General features: G+C 41.2%; 1 protein-coding gene across 1 annotated transcript in view; it reads right to left on the bottom strand.

Annotated features, from left to right (window-relative positions):
• Positions 1-7463: 7463 nt before the first annotated feature.
• Positions 7464-24374, bottom strand: part of SLC7A11 (solute carrier family 7 member 11) — a 72479-nt gene continuing 55568 nt past the window's right edge. The window contains exons 10-12 of the mRNA XM_015625812.3: positions 23633-23782; positions 14535-14712; positions 7464-9613 (exon numbers count right to left, since the gene is read on the bottom strand). Coding sequence (XP_015481298.1) covers positions 9546-9613; positions 14535-14712; positions 23633-23782 — 396 coding nt within the window. The 3' untranslated portion in view covers positions 7464-9545. The remainder of the gene's footprint in view (positions 9614-14534; positions 14713-23632; positions 23783-24374) is intronic.

The following is a 24374-nucleotide window of genomic DNA, read 5'->3' as shown; positions in this document are numbered from 1 at the left end:
GGGCTCTTTAAGCCTGTCGTTTCCTCTTCAAGACACCAGGACTTGAAATTCATAGGGAGAAAACTCTGCCCATTCTTTCCTACAGGTGATCACTCTTGCTGGCATACTGTCCTTGATGCTCTCAATGCAGCCTGTCTCCCTACTGTTATTTTTCTTCTTTTCTCCAGCCTCCTAAAATAACCCAGTTTTCACAACTGCCCTCATGAACTGTACCTTCTTTTTTTATTTTTTTTTTCCTTGAGATGTGTTTACCTTTCCAGGGAGCTGAATTAATTATCCCCCACAGAAACAGGAGCACAGAAATACAACACTGACAGCACCTCTATGTTCACTTTGAAGCTCAGTTTCTTCTATACAGTCTATTGGAGCTTGGTATAAAAGACCTCATGGTTTTAGAGCTTCCAGTAACTTATATTTATCACAAACATGGGCTTCTGGGTGGGTTCTCAAAAGCCACCCGTTTTTTCCCAGACTTTCTTCTCACTATATTCCACAGTCCCACTGGGTAAGGGGCCACTTCTCCATGGGGGCTAATGACTTTCCCAGGTATATTGCACCTTATCCACCACCCCGACAAAACTACTCCAGCCAAATTTCTCCACCTTTCAGGTGGCAGCACCTGAAAGAATGATGCTGAAGGTGCTAGGGAGAAGAGATAGGAATATCAGTCACAAAATTTTGGCAGCACAATTCCCCTCCCGAAGCACTCGCTCCTTCCTCAGAGTTTTAGGATTAGTACACAGAACATTGCTCTTATGTCTTCTCCCACCTGCAATGCTTTATTTCTTCTCTCACACAGATGTATTTGTCTGTTTTTATTTGAGAACAAAACGTTTTATATAAGTCTGGAGAAATTGTTGGGGTTTTTTAAAATATGTGCAGTAGTACTTCTGAAGCATCCCTATCATCTAACAAAATAGGGGAATTTAATGCAAACCCATATTTCCATCACTCTCCCAATAGTGCTGGCTCCTCTACAGAAATTGTTTTACTGACTCTGATGTTTTTTTAAATGAATCTGGTATTCATGAAAGAGCTCAGATTGATAAAATGATGGCCAGATTTCTGCATAGAAAGCAAAAGCAAAACTATCTCAGTTTTAAAATGGTTCTGGTAGGATTTTAGTTCTAATCCACAGGGAAACATTTCATCCCTGTGCACATGATGCAAAGCAGTCTTCCCACTTCTTCCCAGGTTCATTTTAAAGGCTTGTTGCCTGTATGGGGTGCTGTAAAATAGCAGGCTCCCTATCTGGTGGCTTTGGGAGGCAGCTTAAAGAAAGACAGTGGCTAATAATATGGTCAAACAGTGATTTAAATAGCTGATGCAACATTAAAAAGCTGATTTATTGTCTGAGAGATTGAATCTTTTATCAGTTTAGTCAGAAAGAAAGTAAATGGTTGTATTGTAAGAGCAATATTGAAAAATATGGAACAGATGAAATACAAAATAAAAAAGCTTTTTAATTTTGAGAGTATCAGTGAAGAATATCCAAAGTCTCCCAGTAGTGGTTACACCCTGCAAAAGATTTCAAAGTTTGCAGCAACTTTTCCACCTACCCAAGGGCTATGTTCACATGATCTGGTATGAACAGTCACTTTGATATAAGTAAACACAGGTGCAGATTTGCATTAAAAAAAAAAAAAAAGTTTAATGTTTTTCCAACAGCTCCTTTTTTATCTAACTTTGTCCCAAGACTGTCTTTTTATGTATTTTTTGATTTGGGTTCTTTTCCCTTTGAACTGAAGATTGATGAGACGGGAGGCGAGTTTTTTCTCTTGTTCGGCCTCAGTTGTTTATTTTTTCTTATCAGCATTACAAGGTACAAGGAGCTATGTGCACTATGATAGTAAAGGGGTAAAATGGCTAACAAAGATCTTCTTCAAGGTCTTTTCTATGTCCATTTACCCAATTAACAGGTGCCAACTAAGTTATTTTTATTAGTGACCCAATGGCCCAACACCTTTGTGCTGCACTGAGGCATTTTCTACCCAATCACCTACTACTACCCAAAAACCCCTAGGAAAGAACATGAAGAAGAAAGAAGAAGGACAAGAGACAACACCCTAAATCCTCCATCTTGTCCCCTGCTCTCTAAACTACCTTAAACTCTAAACTTCAACCCATTCACCCAGTGATTCAAGAAACTTTCTAATCTACGCATTTACACTTTTCTTATTTAACTTTAGCATTTGTTCTCATGTATCACCATGAAAACATGCCCATGAATTTCATATTATATGAAATTCAGTGTTTCTTTGAATTCTAGAACTAAGTATTAAAAACAAGGGCACACACTCTGTATCTCAGACTCCAACACAAGACCAAAATAACAAGCCTTCATCCCATGCACAGTTGTAGTATTTGGCAAACTAGTGGCTGATATGATACCTTACCAAAAAGATGTTCTATTCTTAAGGAAAAGAGGATCCATGTTATTTTCTCTCATTTATATTGGAGAAAAATAGAGTGTGAAGTACTATAGGTTTGCAGCAAAGAGCTTGAAAGAACCTCTTGATTATCATTCACTGCTTTATAGATCATTGTTAAAAGTGTTAATTTCAATTATCTAAATGTTTTTCAGGCTTGTATGTAATTTGCAATAAAATTACCAGGGCCAGATTTACTGGTGTACACCATTTGATGTGTGCAATTCCAACCTCAGCTTTGTGTTGCTGGAGTGGTGCACTGAGCTTTTTAATGATACTGACTTACTACATTTTCCCAACACATTCTATATCAATTTATTATTTCATGGGGGATAGCTGTGTGCTTGCTGCAATATACTTTAGAAATAGTATTAAAAAAGAAGATCCTTTTTTCTAAAGCAGGAAGAACATGAGTGTTTGGGTGACCACCTAACCTTTTGACTAACACATAATGATTTAATTTCTAAAAACAGCACTCTTAGTGAGTGCAGAGATTAGCTGTTTTATTAGCCACATATGTCTGCTTTAGAGAAAGGCTTTATGTTTCCATTTTGGAAAGATTTTTTAAAACAATTTTTGTTTAAAGTATGGGTAAAGAAATAAAAATGGGCCAAGATGGATTCAACACAAGAGAGAATTATTACCATAAGCTACAACCTGAAGCATTTTAGCAGACACATGCTACTAAATAAACATGACAGTGGTGCAGCACTGTATGCTGTCCTCTAAGCCAGCCTGCTTTTCATCATCTAGATGCCTCTATATGATCTAAAGTAGGGCTGCATGATACTTGCAGTCAAATGCAGTGCTGTCAGAAAGGTATGATCAATCATCTCTGCCAACCTGACAGTACAGGATCGTATTTATTCTGCCTCTGACTCCTATATTTATTACCAAATCAAAGGTATGGCTTAGCATTGGTACAAAGCACTGGAGTTTGTCAATGGTGAGCTGCTGCATGTGGAACAAACATCAAATCCCCTGATGTTTAATGATCAATTTTAAATAAATCTGGTACATGAATTATCAAACAGAGATGAGAAATACTAACAGCAGCCATAAGTAATTTTTGAATACTGAATTGCACTGTGCAACAAATGTAGAGAAAATACAATGAGAATTTCCTAAAACCTTCTTTGTCTGCCCCAGATTTCAAGCAGAACGCCTGGGGAAGCTGTCCTGAATATAAGGCTCAAAACCAAAGGAAAGAAAAATGAAAACAAAAATCCAAAAACCAAACCCAAACCAAAAAACACACACACAAAAAAGCAACTCAAAAAAACAAAAAAACAAACGCAGGAAAACTGAAATGTCTCTCTAGAACAGGACAACAGATTTTTTTTTTAAGAGGGTATTGGTAATTGAAAATATGCAAGTAATTAAGTATATGTACATGGCTAATCATAAAATTCATTGTTGTGCATGTCTTTCAGCTTGTTCAAATCTCTCACTATCCCCACAGAGTTTTCATGCCAAGTTGGCCAAGTCAGACCTCTAATCAGGTGTTGGAGTGCAAGTGCAAGGATTCTATTAAAACAACACATCCTTGATACCTGAGAGGAGCGGAGTATTTTCTGTGATAAACTTTAAGATCCTCTGGCTGCAATCTGCAAACAAAACTATATGAATCTCTAAGTAGGGAGCTACTTAGAACTGCTTTAGAGCTTTATATGACCCTAATTTCTGACCATGTTACTTTTTAAAAGTACTGTTACAGCCTAGAAAACCAGCTGTGACATGACAGTTTCAGGTGACGAAAAATAGGAGGTTTAAAAAAGTCACAAGCAGATGGGCAAGAGTAGCAACCAGCTAATTTTAAATTAAATACAGACGTTTCAAAGAGTTGGCTTGCAGACAAGACACTGAATAGAAATGCTCTCAGTGAAAATGTATTTGTACCCTTCTGTTAAGGTGAATGCAGAAGAAAGCACTAGGGAAATTGTCTGCCTAGGAGGTCACGTTTATATGTCTCAGATTTTCTTCATTTTCTCCCAGAAATTTTGCCAAATGTGGAAGCATGCACACATATACAGAATCTAAAACATCTCAGGCTTTGCACTCATTGTGTCCTGTGCTGTGACATAATCCCTCCTGAAAGCCTCCATCCAGTTTAAGCCAGAGATCCTGCCTTGATGCTTTTAAGCAGTTGACACGTGGATAGCATGAAAGCTCCAGTTCTCAAGAAGAGTTATTCATCTGCACCAGTCTGACTGCTATGCTATGCATATTCATTGATGAGTATAGTTAGAAATCAGCTGGAAGTCATAACTAAGACAAGCCAGCATTGCTACAGCAAATTATACATGTACTTTAGATCCAATTACACTGTAATGACTGAGTGACAAAGAGATATTGGCAGCTAAAACTGCATCAAGTGGCTTTCTTCAGGCAGAGCCAAAGGCACAGGGTAGAATTAGAAGATCCCATAACATTTAACTTCTCATAACTAACAGGGAGGAGAAAAAAATAAAAATCACACACACACACAAAACCACATTAAAAAACAGCACCAAAATTTCTATCTAAAAGTTTTATGAAACATTTTAAGCACAAAGAAGAGAGGTGATTTCAAAAGCCAGCTACTTTTTGAAACCTAGGGCTCCAACTTCCCTTGAACAGAAGAAACTCTGGGATCACCAAAGAGCCTGTCTAGAGCTAAGATGATCTGCTAACATCCAGCTCTAGGGACAGGGGTGCACCATAAAGGAAGAGATGACACTTCCCTTTCAAAGGAGATATAGGTGAATTCCTGGATCTGAAAAAGGCTTGTAGAAAACTTAGCAGTGGGAACATTTTGTAGCCTGAGTTAGGAGCAGAGAATAAGCTACAGCAGCATAAAACTGACTATAGCTGCAGCATATCTATAATCATGTTGGATCATCACCAATATCATATTTAGAAAATATCAAAGCTCTGATATACATCACAACAGCATAGAGACTTCCTGTTACAGGGAATATGAAGAGAATCCACATTCTCTCTTTATAAAGTTAATCCTTTGTTGGAACAGGTGTTTTATCCATTTGGATCTTTGCACTTCCAGGAAAAATTATTTCAGAAGTTTCTTTGAATAAAAAAGAAACAAGAAAGCAGATGTCAACAGAAATTGTGTAAATTGTTTACATGTTCCCCAAGAGTTCCTTGTCAAAAATACAATAGAAAACAAATTAAACACGGACTAAGACACAACAAAATTCGACAGGCTTCTGAAGGCAACAAAAAAAACTCCATCAGTTTGCCAAGTCTCAACAAATCCCCAGAGGTGTTTAAGGCATGGAGGATTTTCTCAGTTACTCCAGACACCATCAGGGAGGAATGGTTCAAAGAATGCAGGGGGATGTTCAAAGGGTAAAAGAAAAATCACAAGTGATGTCTTCTACAGAAAAGGCACAGGGATATCTCAATCTGTCCCTTTGACAGTACCAGCCTTCCATAAGACTTATCCTGCCAGGGGAAGAGCTAGGCTAAAAGGGACTCCACAGCACCTTAGGCAGGACACAAACTGGCATGGCCACAAGTATACATTCTTGGGATGGTTGTCCTGTAGAAGAGTCTCCAGCCTTGGGCAGCTACCCTCTAACCAGATAGGGGTCATCACACATTGTCATCCCGCACTTCCCCCTGACCACTCCTACCTGGGTTCAAATGCCAGACTTGGTACTTTGCATCTTTTGCAGACATAAATACAAGTTTTATATTGGATTTCAGTATGTTCATTACCTGCTCCATGCTCTGCTGTCCAAGCTATCTGTGGTCTGCTGGTCATTAAATGTAATATTTGATAGGTACATTGAAAAAATTAAGTATCTCCATTTCTCAAAGACTTATGCTAATTAAAATCTGTTTGGATCCTGATATATGGCTAATTTTTAAGTCAGAAATCCTGGAGGGTACTGAACATAATGGGAAATCCTTTTTATCTTGTTACATCAACACAATTAAGCACCTTGTGGATACAGGTAACTACTACCTTCTTCTGTAGAAAAATATTTGAAAACTATTCTTAAACTGAAGCCTGATATTCCTGTGAAATCAAAAAAAAGCAGGATCATACACCTTCAGACATAGAGTTATATTTATATACATATAGTAAAAGGCACATGAACCTCTGGCAAGCAAAGTTTTTTGGTTTGTTTTTCATTCAGATTGAAAAATACAGAAGATGTATTTTGGTCAAAAGAAGCCTCTATTGCAATTTGAATTGAAAATAAGTAATTGTTATGGGGCTGTAATTGTGATTCTCTAGATTAGGAGATGCAAAGGCCTGTCAGCCCATTCAGAGTCTTCAAAGTGCTGAGTGGTTTCTCTGTGTTACGCTAAACCTGAGCAGTATTTCCTACTGACGTAAGACATTAATTTCTCTTGACTTTAGTGATACTTTTACCTATAACCCAGAAAAGGAAGAAATTTAAAGAAGAAAAAAACCAGCAACAACCACCTAAACAAAAAGAAAGGTATCTTTTGGCACATCCAGTTGATATAAAAGTGCAAAAGGCAAGAAAAAGAAGAAACACTGAAATTCTCAACAGAAATAGTCTCATTGGCCTGACCACCTCAGGCCCTAATAAGAAAAAGTATATACAAAGTCTATCCTTTATTCTAGAAGAATTTTCTCTATGACTCAGAAAAAAATACTTAACAATCTTATAAGAGAACTTCATGCTTTCAAAAAAATGTTTTTCCTCAATTTCTGAAAATATGCCTTACTTTCAAAAGTGTAATGAAAATCCTTAATACTATCTTTCATAATGGAAACCCAATTACATTATTTTGTACTGTACTTGCATGTGCTAATGAAACTAAACCTGAAATTAAAATCCCCATGCACCTTCAAAAAACCCAATTTTTATTTTGCATATAATTTTTTTCCTTCCTAAATTATACAACTTCACAATCAACAAGTCCTAGGATTTCCCTTGGGATAAATTAACCCTTTTCATGAACTAAAGCTAGTAAAAATATGATCACTGAATCAGGCTTCAGAAACATTTCTAAACCCTACAGACCACAATGGGGAAAAAAAGCAACATTCGGTTTTATTTATGAAGCCCATTTATTTCTACAAGTTAATACTGCCTATAATTAAACTTTCAAGTAATGTGGCACAACAGGAGTGAATACATGGGAATGAAACAGAGTTAAAAAGTCACATCCACTGTTGCTCTGGAAGTGGTTTTGCTCTTGATCCCATGCACTTTGCATTCATTAGGGAAGGAATGGGTTAGGTGCATTCCTGCAAGGTGCCAGACAGTTTATTTTTGTCAGAGAGAAGAAGAGTTTGTGTACTTTGAAAATGCTCCATGATGACAGAGGCCAAACCCCGATGAAAAGGGATGGCAGAAGATGGCCTCAAGGCAGAATTGTGACCCAAATATAAGTACTAAATAAACACATCCACTGCCCACACAAAAAAATCTCTCAAAAAGTTTGCCTAAAAAAATTCAAATAACACTAAATTACTGTAAACAGAAAACATTTAAAGAAAAATAATTTCCAAAATGCTTTCTGTGTCTTAAATTACTGCTCTTCTCCATAAGCAGTTACCTGCATTTCCCTACATTTGTGAAATTCCACCAGAGATACAAATCAAAAAACATGTATGCATTTAAGACACATTACTGTACCTTTAAAGCCTTTAAAGCAGTAAATATTCTGGATATATACAACACATATACAATACACAGACTCCTTTTACTGTAGTGTTCTGGTTACTAGTTGTGCTTTTCTCCCAATTTAGGAAGTTAAATGTTGTTTAGTTCCATAAGAATTTTCATGAAATGTGACTTACTGAAAGCAGACAGCTCAAATAGTAGTGCATTCAGTAGTTAGGTGTTCTTCATAGGGTGATAATAAAACTTAACCTTAAGGCTTGGTAGTCATTAAGAATACAAAACTCAATTTCTAAGTATTTAAAAACTTCTTTAACTATACAATTATATTTTTAAAAGAGCAAAATTTCAGCTCATATTTGGGCCAGAACTCAGCTCAAAAAATAGTTCTGGAGATGAACTTAATTTTATTTTATCAGTTTTGAAGGTCTTTCTCTGTTTCTGCTGAGATAAAACCCATGAGAAGACAGGAAAAACACATGTTCCTCAGTGTTCCAAAGCCCTGTTAACTGGAGTGTGCTTGAGTGAAAAGCCCACAGATCAGGCACACATCCTATTCGAACCAGCAAATCTGCTGTTACCTGTCTTATACCTTATTCATAAAAAAGTACTGCATTTATTGTCATGTCTCTACCATGTTCCCACTAACTGACATCTATTTCTGCCCACCAATGCTGACAATAAAACTTTAAAATCAGATTTGCCTGACTGATAACTGGAGAACCATATGCTTCCAGACAGAAAATATTCATATAGCAGTGGAGGTGACATTCAAATATTTTGACTCATTTGAAGGTCATTGCTCAACTTGCTGGATTTTGTGTGTGTGGGTACACAAACACTGGTAAAACAATTCTAGCCTGGTAAAAAATTTAACATGCATAAAATTTAACCTGCATAAAATTCCCATGCTAAAATCTTTCTGCCCCACTGGCAGAATTATTAAGTCTCAAAACATGTTTTTGTTGGCTACAGTATTAGAACTCTGTAATGAAGAAATCTTGAGTTTGCCATCACAAAGGTCTGGGGAGTGGTGCTTCTGCATCAGTGTCCTGGGGCTTCCAGCAGGTCAAAAGAAGTCACATCAGGCTGCCAAAGACATTGATGGGAAGAATGTAGTATGTGAAACTCAGCAGCTTTATCTCATCCTTGCCCTGGTGAGATTTGAGATCTCCAGGGACAGAAAGCAAGGTACATTCTTCACAGTTCACCCAGCTATTATACAGTACTTGAACCTATCTTCAGTGACAAGGAAAACAAATGCAGTTTGTTAAAATAAGACACTGTACCAAAAGAAATAGTAAAGGGTTCCCTCATAACACAAGTACTTGCTTTCTATATATACATAACCGTGTTAAAAAATTTTTTTGCAACAGCATTATAAAAGACAATTCTGGTAAGTGACTTGTTCCTCCAGTTTGCAGCATGTTAGGAAGGGGAGTAAGTCTCCCTACTCTTTTTATTTCAGGTAGAAATGAAACACCAAGCCAAAAGCTGTACATGATGATCATGATTTCTGATCTTCCTCTGCTGGGATGACTTCCAAGAGGATTTGCAATGTTATGGTTACCCTGCCTGCAAAGATAAAAGCATATACATGGTAAAATTTTGTAGGAGAGATGAAGAAGTAGACACAGTCAGGAAAATTTTCTTAGCTTCTATACAGGCTACTTGCACATAGACTTCATACAACACATAGCCTTCATATATATCACTTATACATATATCATTTAAACTTAAAAATTTATTCCTTTTAACTGTTTCCTGTGCCTCTGATCCAAGGCTATGCATACACAGTAATAATGGAAGGGCATGGCTGTATAATCTTACTCAATAAAAGTCTGCATGCTTTTAAAGGCTATCTTAAAAAACGACTACTCTCCATTACTGGTTAGCTTTAATCAACATGTTTTGTTGAAATAAAAGTCTGGAAGAATTCAAATAAATTAATTTACCTGTGCCAAGACCTGCCTAAGCAAAAAAGAAAAAAAAAAAAAAGTCACCCATCCAAAGTAACTTCATGTTTTCTTTTTTCATTCTGGACATTTATGTCATTCTGGTGCTTTTGGTGGTTTTCTTTTTAGGGTACTGAAGCATAAATGGCACAGTTAATTCACCTATAGCACATACAGAATAGTAAAAGAACATTTTCTTACAATTCTTTTCACTTACCACTCTTTTTTAGTATCCTATTTTAAATAAGCAGAAATTGTTGTAAAAGAAAGTTCTGATTTTCCTTGAATATCTGGCATGAATATTGACATTGACACCGTGCAAAGCCAGGAGGGTAAAACAGTGCAACTCACAGAAGATATAAACTGAAACTACTTCTCTGACCTCTTGTCTAAGGCAGATTCTACCACCCTTTCCTCCTTTCTCTGGATATCACCAGTTCAGTGCAGTTCAGGTTGCCCTTAGACTATAAACTGATAGGGGCAGAGAGGCTGGAAGTCTCCAGGTACTGCATTTTCCTCCCATCTGCCTACTCCTACTCACAGAGGGGACATCAGAGCTGGTCTGTGTGTAGCAGGGACAAAGGACAGGAGGAAAGCCAGCTGCAGGAAAACAGCAGGGCTTCGCCCCTGCCATCCCAGCCCTTTCAGCTTTGAGGACAAGCAAAGGGAAAAAGAGAATTTTCTGAAGCTGAGCAGTGGCATGACAGCTCTTGGAAAAGAGCATGGAAGCAGAGAGAAATCCTGGGCATCTCTAGAGCTGGGTGTGATTTTATTCACCTAAGTGGACAGACCCACCAGCAGCAAGACCTTGCCCAGTCCATTTCCATGCAGCAGTTCTCTCTCCTGGGATGAAGCCACAGCAGAGCAGACAAGCTGGGGGAGCTGGCTTTCTTTGTGTTTTTTGGTTGCAATGTACTCAGAATAAATCGGTATAAGGAGCATTTCCCCCTACGAAAATGTTCCAATCTGTTTCCAGTCAGTACCTCTACACTGTCTGCTTGGAGCAGTACCTAGAGTTACAGAACGAGTTTCACATTTGTTACAAGACAACATACCATGACAGGGCAGATGACTTTCCCAGCCCACTTTAAATCTTAATTTTCCCTTTTTGAGAGGAGAATTCACTGCAAATGGATCCCAGTGGACAACCTTTATAAAAAAAACCCAGACCTTGTATCCACACAAGCACCACATAAAATATAAGTGAAGAAAGAAAGCAGGAATTTTATCACACATATATGACTGGACATGAAATCTATAATAACAAAATGCTGAAATAATCTCCTGTGGATCCAACCACAAACTCGACAAAGAGAAGTAAATTGAGCATATAACACTTTGTCCTGAGTGAACAAGAGTCATCCTCTGGTGTTGCTAAATAACCCTGGCAGAGTTATTTTGTTATATAAAGAGATCTCATTTCCAGCAAGGGCTCAGCTATGAAAAAAAGTAGGATTCAGCTTTTTACCTCCTCACAATTCAACCCACTATAAAGAAATAGATGTTTTAAGTGTGAGTATAAAGTTGGGTTTTCAAATGAGGAAGAGTAGATAGAAACATTCTCATGCTGGAGATGCATCCTTTTACACACTGATTTGCTGCTTAGGATTTGCTAGGCTAAACTTTTTTCATTTTCACATTTGTTTTACAAAGAGCATAAATGCAGAGGTCAATTGAAGCCTGTACTAGCTGAAAATTATATGTTCCATCACATCTACTACTACAGCAAAATTCCTTTGGAAGAAGAGAAAACAAAATGTTATTCTCATTGCAAAAGACCATCTTAGAATCTACAAACCCTACAAGCTGTAAAGTTACCTTTTGTTCAATGCAGCAATTTTGTAAAGAGAATGGGTAACATAAATGCCATAAGTACATAACAAAGACTTCCAGCCTTGGGAGAGGATTCCTTGGTAATCCATTTGAGGGCTCTGCTAGTGTTATCAGCCTGAAACTCCTTTCAGAAATATATGTATCTTCACACTAGCTCTTATCCCGCTACCCACTCTAGCTGCTCAATATCCCTTTCTTTCCTCTGATCCTTACAAAGCCTATTCAGAATATTCCCATGACCTTATGTGGGGCTGGTCTGTACCCATGGGTATTTGCACTTTATGGGCTTTATGAGCAAGAGCCATCTCTCATTGACAAAGCACAGCTGGGCAGCTGAACCAGTCAATGCTTCAAGAAAGTGATTTTCAAAGCCTCACACCAGCTGCCCATGCGCTGATCCAGGCAAATGAAGCAACTTGTGAACAGTACTGGTAGCACAGCAGTGTGTTCAGACTAGCAGGTTCCTACTTCACCTCTGGTACACACAAAATACTTTGGTTAAGTCTATGTAGATTGGATTCATCACATTCTCCTTCATAAAAAAAAAAAACCAAAAAAAACCACAACAAATGTAATTTACCTTCTCATAGAAAGTTACCCAGTTACTCTGGCAAAAATCTACCTCTTTAATGACAATCCCATTTTTTTATACTGTTCTTTACCTCATGTCAGGAATTACACTTTCATGCCTATGTTAGACATACTGTTTCAAGGTTAGAATCAGCTGCCCAATTTCTTTTCTACATCTCACAGAGGCACCTTAAGTCAATTTATCCTCATTCAATACCTTTTGTAAATGTTCTCAGGCTATACAATGGGACTTCCAAAATAATGCCAGCTGAAATGACTCCACACAGAAGGTTTATTGCTTCTTCTTAGGGAAAAGAAAAATCTGTTTATTTCACGAGTAAACCTCCACTCTGCTCCATCTCAAAACTGTTAGCATCAGTTTTCCATCATTACTGTTTTTATTTTGGGGATGATAATTGCAGAGCAAAGAAGCTGTTTCCCTCACTGACTGGCTTCTCCTGCCTTCCCCTCTGAGCCAGTACATCATGCCCATCCATAGATATGACACAGGCACAAAGACTTCCTTCTACGAGGAGAATTTTGTGTTATCTCAAAAGCTAGAAATTATTCACCTTCATTGTCACAGCTGGCAGTAAAATCTTCACATCTATCCAGTCTACCTTAACGAGAATATTCTTTCTCTTGCCCAAGTAATGTAGTTCAACACTGGCATCCCGTGGCCAAAGATTCAAGTAGCTGTATTCCAAAACCTCTGAGATATGATAAAAAATGCCAAAAAGCTCCTGGATTTGATAAGGGAAAAATTCCTTGACCCTGAAGTCAAGACTGAGAAATTATAAACAGACTAAACCCCAACTACTTAATAGAATGTCCTTCTGCATAAAACTGCTTTAATTTGTACTGAAGATTTCTACCCATTCCCAGCACACAGCAATATTACTATATTATTAATTTATAACTTTTTGGCTATAAAATCAAGATTTTGCTGGCCTAAACTTACATCTCTTTCTGTAAGTGCTTTCTGCCCTATTGCCTATGGATTTCCCAGCATATATTGAGATATTCTACAGCAGATAGGATATAACTTTTTAACATATTTATACTGAAAAAATACATACAACTGGTTATATTGTAATTACATATAAAAGTATTATTATTTTCTTGTGAGCAGCTCATTTTAAATCATTGATTAAGACTGAAGCACAGAAGACAATATGCACTTTTGATTCATCAACTACAGAAATCAACTATTTTTAGTTAAAGATTTCACAGGATGAGTTTTAGTTTTGCAGCAAAAGATTTTCTTTTTGCTTTGTTCAATAAATTATCCATAATTCCTGCAATATTTTGCCAATGGTCTTATTTCATGTTTTGAAAATTCACTTTATTTTGGAAGCCTATCAGCCTTAGTAATAAAAAAATGAGAATAAAGAACTGTAATAAATGATATTGACTTCTGATTGAAATGTTCCAAGTAATCCTTCTCTAACACATTAGAACTTCCACAAATCCTTTCAAAACCTTTCAGAAACGCTACAGAAAGGTTTCTCAGTGTATTTCAGGCATGAAATACTACTAGTCAAGTCACACAGAAGTTATTCTTCATGAAGCACAGAAATAATTTCCATAGAGGCATGTCAGCCATGGTGTATGCTGCTCTCACCTTGTCAGGAGCCACTGCTAAGGACAGTATCCCCAAGCCCAACCTGCCTGAACTTTCCAGACACTTCCAGTTCCATTCCAAACACTCCTCAGTGGTCCACAGACACATAGTCTCAGTAGGGGAACACCAAGCTCATCTCAGCTGTTTTGCTCAAGGTTCAAAACAGATTCTGCAAAGAGTGCAGTACTGTTTTTATTAGCACAGAGACGGAGTCAGGAGAAGATGATGGTGATTGAAAAGGAATTAGATATTTGTAGGGGAGGGAGGGGAAGAAGCATCAGTCATTTAAAGTCAATCACTGGCTGAAGAACAGCCTTGCTGTGAATGTACCTCATTAGTTAGGGGACACTGATTGCCACTGGCAGAGCAATGCTACAGCCCAAAAGCAACTTGTGTTGTCAGCCCTAGCTCAGAGCAGCTGAGAGCATCAATCTGAAGGAATTCACAGTAGGGGAGAGCTCTGAGAAACTCCTGGAGTCAGCATGAAGGAGAGAAGTCCCATACCAGGACTTACCTAGAAGCTTTCTGAACCACTTTGGTTTATTGTCCCATACAATAAAGAGGTAGTAGGCAGGAATGCCAGTCAGGGTTATTGCAAATCCAATCCCTGTGTTCACTGGGTCAGAGTAAAGTGACAGCGCAACCATGAAGAGGCAAGTGAAGGAAAACAATGCTGGAATAAACAGAGGAACCTGAAAAATAACCAGACAAAGAAACATTAAAAGATAAGGTCAATGCAAAGTTACGACTAAGGCATTTAACATTTCATGAAATACAAATTGTGTAAGACCCAGCAGTACAGGACAGTTCTGGAGAAATAAGGATATCTAGAACAAGCACACAAAATGCCAGTGTCTGCAGAAGCCAGGCCCTGCTGACTGCTATAAAGTGGGCACCACAGAAGGCTCTTAATTATACTCTAAAACACACCAGTGTTTTACATCCATTAAAATGTAAGGACTGTAAATAAGTTACATTGTTAAAGCTTTAATCCCCCAGCATATAAGTAAGCAGCTCTAACCACAGTAAAGATTTCCATTTTGATGATTACCTACTAGAAAACATTTTAAAACACAACCAGGAGCTCAAGTCACCTTTTGAAACTATTGAGAATATATTTATTTTTTTCCTAAGGTAAAAATCAAAATCTAGCAAAAGAGAGCAAATTAAACACTAATTTGACTAGTGATAAAGACATTTGAAAGTGTTATGCACCTGATAGCCACTGAAAAAGCACTTTCTGACTGTATGACTGATAGCATTGCCAGTGTCACTGTTGAAAGCACACAAAGTAACCATATCAAATTTATCTGCTCAACTTTCAAAAAACCAATACAATCACTCTTTTAACAACTCTCTGAAGGAAATACCTACAGGCATGGCTTATGATACATTAAGTGTAATGGAGAATTGAGAATTCCTTAGAGATTGTTCTCTTCCTTTCATGCCTCAAAGCATTACTATTCCTCTTTTTTTTGCACTGTCAAAGCATTTTTTTAATCAAAGCAAAATAGGTTGTACTGTTCACCTTCTTATTTACTAATATACCTCCATAGGTATGCAACAATTCAGATTCTTAGTTCTTCACAAAATAGTCTTCTTGGCAGCATCTAAATAGGGATATATTTCTCAATTTTTTGAGGATAGATATTATCTTTCTGGATACACAATGAGACAACTTAGTATGATGCTACTCAAAATGAACAAGAAAAATAGCTACTATTCAAAAGGCTGGACTATTAGCATTTTCTTTCTGGGTTCACAATAACTCTGTCTGCAAATCCTGTAGGTGTCAAATATTACAATAATCACACTAACTAATTTACACAGAAAATTGGAATATTTGATATTGGATATGCAATAACATTGCCTCGGCTTTTGAAGTCAGGTGTTGGCTAGGGAGGGCAGGAGCCGCCTCCTTTGGAATGAAAATGTAGACACCCTCCCTCCGAATTATTATAATTCTGAACTCAAGGGGATCTCAGGCAGAGATCTGGGGATAGGAATAACAGTTCTTTACTAGTATTTATAACAAGGCACACAAACAACTATAACTACAGCGTTAGTAAGAAAACAAAACCAAGGACCCCGTGACAGCTTTCTCAGCTGAGACGGAAAGGGATGGAGGAGAGGCTTTGTTTCACAAACCCCCTCAGGTGGGCACTCCCAGTGTTCCTGCAGGGCTCTGAGGAACAGCCAGCTGGAACAGCAGTAATGAGCAGAGATCCTGGGCCGGTGGCTGAGGTGTATCAGCAGCTCCACGGTGGTGACTGGCACTGCCACATGTCCCGGCAGGACAGGGGGTGCGAGGCCCAGCAAGGAAGAAGGAGAAGAAGCAGTAGCAGCTCCATCTGGGTGATGGTGAAATTCCCTTCCTTCCACAGCAACAGCTCCCAGCAAAGTGTACTTCTCCGAAGCTGAAGAAGCCCACCTTCCTGTCCCCGCCTTCCCCTTTTCCTGCCCCTCTTTCCCCTGGGCCCAGCCGAACTCTTTGTGTTTCTCAAGGACCCACCAAGTACCAGCAGTCAGAGTTTACCAGCAACTAATGGGTAAAAATTCCACTGGTGAGCCAGAACTAAAAAAAGGACACCTACCCCCAACATTATCCACTCCGATTTTTTTCCCATACCAAAATGTTACATCAAATACTAAACCTTTAAATTATATACAAACACACACTACTTTAACTATATACCTGTGTACATGCAGATACAGATACAAGCACAGTGTCACGAGTAGTTCACCCTAAAACAATGTCCCCTTGAGGTATGCACTGGGTCTCTCCATCCTTTTGCATCATCCACCAGATGCAACCTGTCTCTGAGCAAAGGCAACACCATGGATGGGATTGCTTTGCTGGAGGCAGAATTAACCCAAACAGTTTTTCCCAGCATACCTCTCATATGTACCACTGGAACCTTATCTCCATCTTTTGTTTAAAGGGCTCAGATTGGGCAGGGCCTGCTCACTTAGTGGAACCTTGAGTGTTCACCAACCATGTGGCTTTTGCTAAATTAATCTCCCAGTTCTTGAAAGTGCCCCCACCCAGTGCCTTCAAGCTGGTTTTAAGCAGACCATTGCACCGTTCGACTTTCGCAGCTGCTGGTGCATGATAAGGGATTTGGTACACCCACTCAATGCCATGCTCCCTAGCCCAGGTGTTTATAAGGCTATTCTTGAAATGAGTCCCATTGTCTGACTCAATCCTCTCAGGGGTACCATGCCTCCAAAGGACTTGCTTTTCAAGGCCCAGGATGGTGTTCCGGGCAGTGGCATGAGGTACAGGGTAGGTTTCCAACCATCCAGTGGTGGCTTCTACCATTGTGAGCATTGTTTGCCTTGGCGGGTTTGGGGCAGTGTGATATAGTCAATCTGCCAGGCTTCCCCATACCTATATTTGGACCAACGCCCACAGTACCATAGTGGCTTCAGCCACTTGGCCTACTTGATCGGGGCACACGTCTCACAGTCATGGATAGCCTGGGAAATACTGTCCATGGTTAAATCCACCCCTCGGTCTCGTGCCCACTTATAGGTAGCATCTCTACTCTGATGGCCTGAGGCATCATGGGCCTATTGAGCTAGGAACAACTCTCCCTTGTGTTGCCAATCTAAGTCTGTCTTTGACACCTCTATCTTTGCAGCCTGATCCACCTGCTCACTGTTTTGGTGCTCTTCATTAGCTTGACTCCTGGGGACATGGGCTTCTACATGATGGACCCTCACAGACAGTTTCTCTACCCTGGTAGCGATGTTTTTCTACTCATCAGCAGCCCAGATTGGTTTTTCCTTATGCTGCCAATTGACCCTTTTCCACCTTTCCAGCCATCCCCACAGAGCTTTGGCTACCATTCATGAATAAGTGTAGTGGTAGAACTTTGGCCACTTCTCTCTTTCAGCAATGTCCAGGGCCAGTTGAACAGCTTTGAGTTCAGCAAATTGGCTCAATCTAATCTCTCCTTCAGTAGCTTCTGCGACCTGTCGTGTGGGGCTCCATACGGCTGCTTTCCACTTCCGGTTCATCCCTACAATGCAACAGTTACCATCAGTGAAAAGAGCATAACGTGTTTCTTCTGTTGGCAACATTTTTACGGTGGAGCTTTTTCAGCCCACGTCACTTATTCCTGCTCCTCTTCATCAGTGAGACCAAAGTTTTCACTTTCTGGACAGTTTGTAATTATCTACAAAATCCCAGGGTGATTTGGGTTTCTAATATGGGTGCGCTGCATGATGAGGGCAATCCACTTGCTCCATGTAGCGTCGGTGACGTGGTGGGTAGCAGGAACCTTTCTTTTAAACACCCACCCCAGCACTGGTAATCAGGGTGCCAGGAGTTTTGCTTCCATGCCAATCACTTCTGAGGCAGCTTGGTCTTCTTCATAGGTGGCTAAAATTTCTTTCTCTGTGGGAGTGTAGTTGGCTTCGGACCCTCTGTAGCTTTGGCTCAGAATCCCACTGGTTGGCCTCAAGTCTTAGCAGGCACTTTCTGCCAAAGGCTCCAGGACAAGCCATTGTTTCCAGCTGCAGAGTAGAGCACATTCTTCACATCTAGTCCTGTTCTGACTGGGCCAAGGGCTAGCACATGGGCCATCTCTTGTTTGATCTGGGAAAAGGCTTGTTGCTGTTCAGGGCCCCAGTGGAAATCATTCTTTTTTCAGGTAACCAGGTAGAGAGGGCTTGCGATCTGACTGTACTCAGGAGTGTGCATCTTCCAAAAACCTATGGCACCTAGGGAAGCTTGTGTTTCCTTATTGCTGGTCGACAGAGACATCACTGTGATCTTATTAATCACTTCAGTGATAATCAGATCAGGGAATCTGATGTTGTCCGTCTTGCCACTTTACCCCCAGGAACTGTGTCTCTCGAGTCCTTTGACTTTGTTCTTGATGGCGAAGCCAGCTTCCAGCAGAATCTGGATGATCCTTTCTCAAATACTTCCACTGCCATGTTCCCTCACACGATGTCATCAATGTACTGCAGATGTTCTGGAGCCTCACCCTTTTCCAGGGCAGCCTGGATCAGTCCATGGCAGATGGTGGGACTATGCTTCCACCCCTGGGGCAGTCAGTTCCAGGTGCGCTGCACTCCCCTTCATGTGAAAGCAAACTGAGGCCTGCATTCTGCTGCCAGAGGAATGGAGAAAAATGCATTGGCAATGTCAATAGCGGCGTACCACTTCGCTGCTTTGGACTCCAGTTCATACTGGAGCTCCAGCATGTCCAGCATAGCAGTGCTCAGCAGTGGAGTCACTTCATTCAATACATGATAGTCCACAGTCAATCTCCATTCTGTCAGACTTCTGCACAGGCCAAATGGGACTGTTGAAGGGTGAGTGGGTTTTGCTGACCACCCCTTGGCTCTCCAATTCTCGGATCATCTTGTGGATGGGGATGACAGCATCTTGATTTGTCCAATACTGCCAGTGGTGCACCGTCGAGGTGGCAATTGGTACTCATTGTTCTTCCACTTTCAGGAGTCTTACTGCAGATGGGTTCTCTGATAGTCCAGGCAAGGTGTTCCATTACTTAATGTCCTCTGCTTCTACAGCAGCTATTCCAAAAACCCACCTGAGTCTCTTTGGGTCTTTGTAATAGCCATTCTGAAGGAAGTCTACGCCCAGAATACATGGGGCCTCTGGGCCAGTCACAATGGGATGTTTCTGCCACTCCTTCCCAGTCAGGCTCACCTCAACTTCTAACAGAATCAATTGCTGCAATCTCCCCGTCACCCCAGCAATGGAGACAGGTTCTGCCCCCATATGTCCTGATAGCATTACGGTACACTGTGCACCAGTATCAACTAAATCTTTGTATTTTTGTGGTTCTAATGTGCTAGGCCATCGGATCCACACCGTCTAAAAGACCTGGTTTTCCCCTGCCTCTTCCTGGCTAGAGGCAGGGCCCCTCTAGCACTGATTATCCCCTCCCCCCTGGGCATACGTGCTAGAGGTTCCTTCAAGGGGATCTGACAGATCATCCTCTTTCCTGTAATATCTGGCAGTTTGGTCATGGGAGGTTGAGGCTACCTTCACTTTAGTGGAACTTTTTTTGTTAATGGTTCCTTCTCTGAGTTGACGCACCCGTGCTGCCAGGGCAGAAGTGGGCTTCCTATCCCACTTTCCCATGTCTTCCCTATGGTCATGCAGAAAGAACGACAGCTCAGCTTGAGGGGTGTGCCCTCTCTCTCTAGCTGGGGGACGTTTGGCTTGGAGTTTGGGGCTTGTAACTCGCCCTGGTGCCATATGGGAACTGCTCTTCTTCATCTCTTCCCTCATTTCCTTCATTTCCTTAATTTCTTCTTTGAATCCCAGCAGAGACCTGAGCTTGCAGCGGGCCATGGACCATACTCTCATAGCTTCTAAGCTTGTTGGTGACAGAACACCCTGTCTCTCGGTTGTTATCAGCATTAATCATTGCCACGAAGGTGGTGTATTCACATGGCCCTAGACTTGCCAGATTCCACAACATCTGCCCAGTGCACTTGACTTTGTCGGGGTCATTATCATGCTGTCCACCCCTCCCAAAAAGGACCTCCAATACCACCACTTCAGCTGTTGGATCCCTTCCTCAACGGTTTTCCAGCTCTTTCCATGATGGTGCTCTTCCATTCTCTCTCTGTGAACAAACTTCTCTCTTACACTCATTAACAGCTGCTCCCAGAGGGAAAGGGCCTTCGGCTCCCTTACGAATACCTGATTCACACCTGAGTCCTGGGTCAAGGGTCCCACATTCTTTGCCTCACCACCATCCAGTTGCATGCCTGTACCCATAAGATCCCAGACCCAAAGTAACCAGGTCACATAAGCCTCATGCCCCCAGCTCACAATGTCTTTTGGCAGATTACAGAGGCTCTCATGCATCAGGGACTTGGTGATGATCTCAACCTCTGGCTCCCCTGCGGGTTGTGAGGGCCCTCCTTTCTTATCCTTATCAACAGGGTGCTGTGATTTCATCTTAGACTTCCTCGTTACCATAGGCACAACTGCTGCTGGCTGTGACTGCCCTTGTGGTTCAGCTGGAACCTGGACGGTTGTAACGTCTGTGGGTTCCACTGCTGCACCATCAGACTCTCCCTCTTCGAGGCAAGGGGAGGGTTTTCCAACAGCTGAGGAAGCGCACTCCTTTAGCATTTAGCCCATCTCACGTATCTCCGTCACCGGAACCCCCACCCACTCTGGGTGGTTCATTTCTGAGGTGGCCTCTGGGGCAGGGTCAGGTTCTGGGGCAGCACCCCTATTCTCTGGGGTAGGTGTCAGGGTGCTTATTCCAGTCAAACTCCTCTTATCTCTGAATGCTAAGTAGAACAGGCCTATCAGCAACACTAGCCAGTGTATGGTGTCATTAGCACCTAGAGAAGATTGTAACCCTTTGAAAACTGGTGCAGTAAGCTCAAGGAACTGGGTGAAAGGTTGGGAGAAAATTTCCCCAGCTGTCATTTTCTCCCAGTAGGTGCCATTATTAAAGCAACCCCAAAACCATCCAGTTAGTGTATGATAGCTCTGAATCCATGAGCCCGCCGTCCAGAGGAAATTAAACATCCACAAATTCCTCACCTTATCAACCCACAAAACAAACTGGATAACAGCCACACAAGCCTTAGTTATAGGACCCATATTTAGGTGAGGTGGAGCAAATGGGAGAAATATAGCCGTGATCACATGCCACCCAAACCTGGGTAAGCTGGACCACATGGTTCTACTTAACAAGGTTTCTAAATCCAGCACACAAAAGTTAGGTTATTTAAGAATTGTTATTCCTTTTTTGACCTTTTTTTCTCAGTGCCCTCAGGCCCCACTGTTGAGCACCAAAATTTTGAAATCAAGGTGTTCTCAGGCAGAGATCTGGGGATAGGAATAACAGTTCTTTACTAGTGTGTATAACAAGACACACAAACAACAATAACTACAGTGTTAACAAAAAAACAGAACCAGGGACCCTGTGACAGCCTTCTTGGCCGAGACGGGAAGGGATGGAGGAGAGGCTTTGCTTCACAAACCACCTCAGGTGGGCACTCCCAGTGTTCCTGCAGGGCTCTGAGGAACAGCCAGCTGGAATAGCAGTAATGAGCAGAGATCCTGGGCCAGTGGCTGAGGTGTATCAGCAGCTCCATGGTGGTGGCTGGCACTGCCACATGTCCCGGCAGGACAGGGGGTGCGAGGCCCAGCAAGGAAGAGGGAAGGAGAAGAAGAAGCAGCAGCTCTGTCTGGGTGATGGCGAAGTTCCCTTCCCTCCACAGCAACAGATCTCAGTGAAGTGTCCTCTTAAGCTGAAGAAGCCCACCAAACTGTCCCTGCCCTCCTCTTTTCCTTCCCCGCTTTTCCCCTGGGCCCAACTTTGTGTTTCTCAAATACCCACCCGTAAGAGATGGTCCAAAGATTCTCTCATCTGTCTCACAACCGTCTCAAGGACAGAGACTGAGACCCTGAATATCACAAGGGACTTGGTTTAGGGGTTCAGGCCTAGCTGAGGTGGATGTTTGCTAAGTGACTGCTTGCAGGTGGTTGCACAGTACACTGCCCTCGTTCCTGCTGGTGAGTAGAGGCTTTTGTGTGGTACCCTGCACAATGGGTTTCCACACCACATTGCCCTCGTTCCTACCGGTGAGCAGAGGCTTGAAAGACGTGGTTTGCTCTGTACCCTACACCTGCCCCCTGCACAATGGAATTCATCACAATGATCATTAATCTCCTCTGTTTTTGGCCCCGTGACTCTCGCTTTGTAAAAGACTATAAAATTATACCCCGAATTTACCTTCCTTTGAGATCTCCCCAACAGACAGAAGACTCTGCATCATTGGACGGCTGAGTGGACTTCAACATTGATAGCTATAATCCCCTTACTCTCTTTTCCTTATGCTTTGCTTTCTCCTCTTTTCCCTCTATCACATATTAGTGCTGATGAGCACTCAATAAAATGTGTTTTGCTGTTTAAGTCCTTGGTTTGCTGATAAGCTTTTGTACTCTAAGATCCAATAAAAGAACCACACCATGAATCCCACCTTGTGGATTGTAACACCACCAAGTACCAACAGTCAGGGTTTCCCAGCAACTAATGGGTAAAAATTCCACAGGTGAGCCAGAACCAAAAGAAGGACACCTAATCCCCAACAGACATAAATGCTCTCTCTCATAAATTCTAATGCTTGACATGACTTTTTGGTGGTAAAATTATCTCTACCTTTATCAAAAGAGACATTAAATACAATAGAAAGACTGGCTGAAAATTAGGTTGGCACATGTAACCCCAATATTTGCAGTCTGAACCCTTTGTGACTGCAGAGGGCTCAAGGTATTTCCACACATCACACAGTTCACATCACACAGCCTGAACACAACAGACAGGCAAAACTGAGCAAACACCTTCATCTCAGCACAGCAGCTTCAGTCTCTGCCCCCCAAGCACAGGGAAGAGGCAAGAATTCTTTTCCAGAATGGAACACAGCTGGGGTAGCACTGGGGACCTTGCAGAAAAACTGTCTTCACTGCAAAACACTGTTTTCTCTTAAATCTGTTTTTCCTGAAAAAGAGTTACATCAGAAAATGCTCCTTTGCTATCTGACTACAGGATAGAAAGGAAGGAGGATTCATGTAAAATAGTAGAGAGCAGATGTTACCTTGAAAGGACGAGGCATATCAGGACGTTTATATCTGAGATAAATCAACCCAGCAACTACTAGTCCAATAAAAAGCCACCTGGCAAAGCTGAGGAAATTCAAGAGGCTGTAGAGATCCCCGTTGAATAACATTATCATTGTGAGAGGATGCTGCAAAAGAAATTCAGAGCATAAGAGAGGTTCAGTAGATCGATCTCTATTATTTTACAGCAGTGATGTCAAATTTTCCCACAGGGACAAAGCAGCACAGCCTTATGCACATACCTGAGTGCCACAGACTTCAGGCTTGCCTTTGTCATGCAATCAGGTGTGTGATCAATGTCTAGCTGTCCCCTGAGATCCCTTTGGAATAATATATATCTGTCCTGGGTGGCCACACATAGTCAATACAAATCTGTCCCCTGTGACCCAGACAAAAATACACAGGCACACTGCACCACCAAAGCGCTGGAGCATCCTGGGCAGAATTCTCATGGGATATGAGCTCACTGCAGGTTTAGTTGCTCATTGCTGATGCAAATGATAAGAACAGTTAAATTTTGGTCACATCTGATCATATGAAAGCAGAGGTCTCTAGGTGTTTTGTGGAAGGAAAATGTCCTAGTCCCTCAGGCTTCAAAGGGGAAGTAAGAAGAGGAAATGGCAAAGGGCAGTTCCACACCATGAGATGCCAGCTGGGCACACTGGGCTAGTTTTGCCTTTCAGACTTGCAGAGTGCAGACTTACTGCACATTGTAAATGC

The sequence above is a fragment of the Parus major genome, chromosome 4, assembly GCF_001522545.3.
Source record: "Parus major isolate Abel chromosome 4, Parus_major1.1, whole genome shotgun sequence".
NCBI classification, from domain to species: domain Eukaryota; kingdom Metazoa; phylum Chordata; class Aves; order Passeriformes; family Paridae; genus Parus; species Parus major.
The sequence above is the reverse complement of the archived record's forward strand: the minus strand, read 5'-3'. Positions and strand labels throughout refer to the sequence as shown.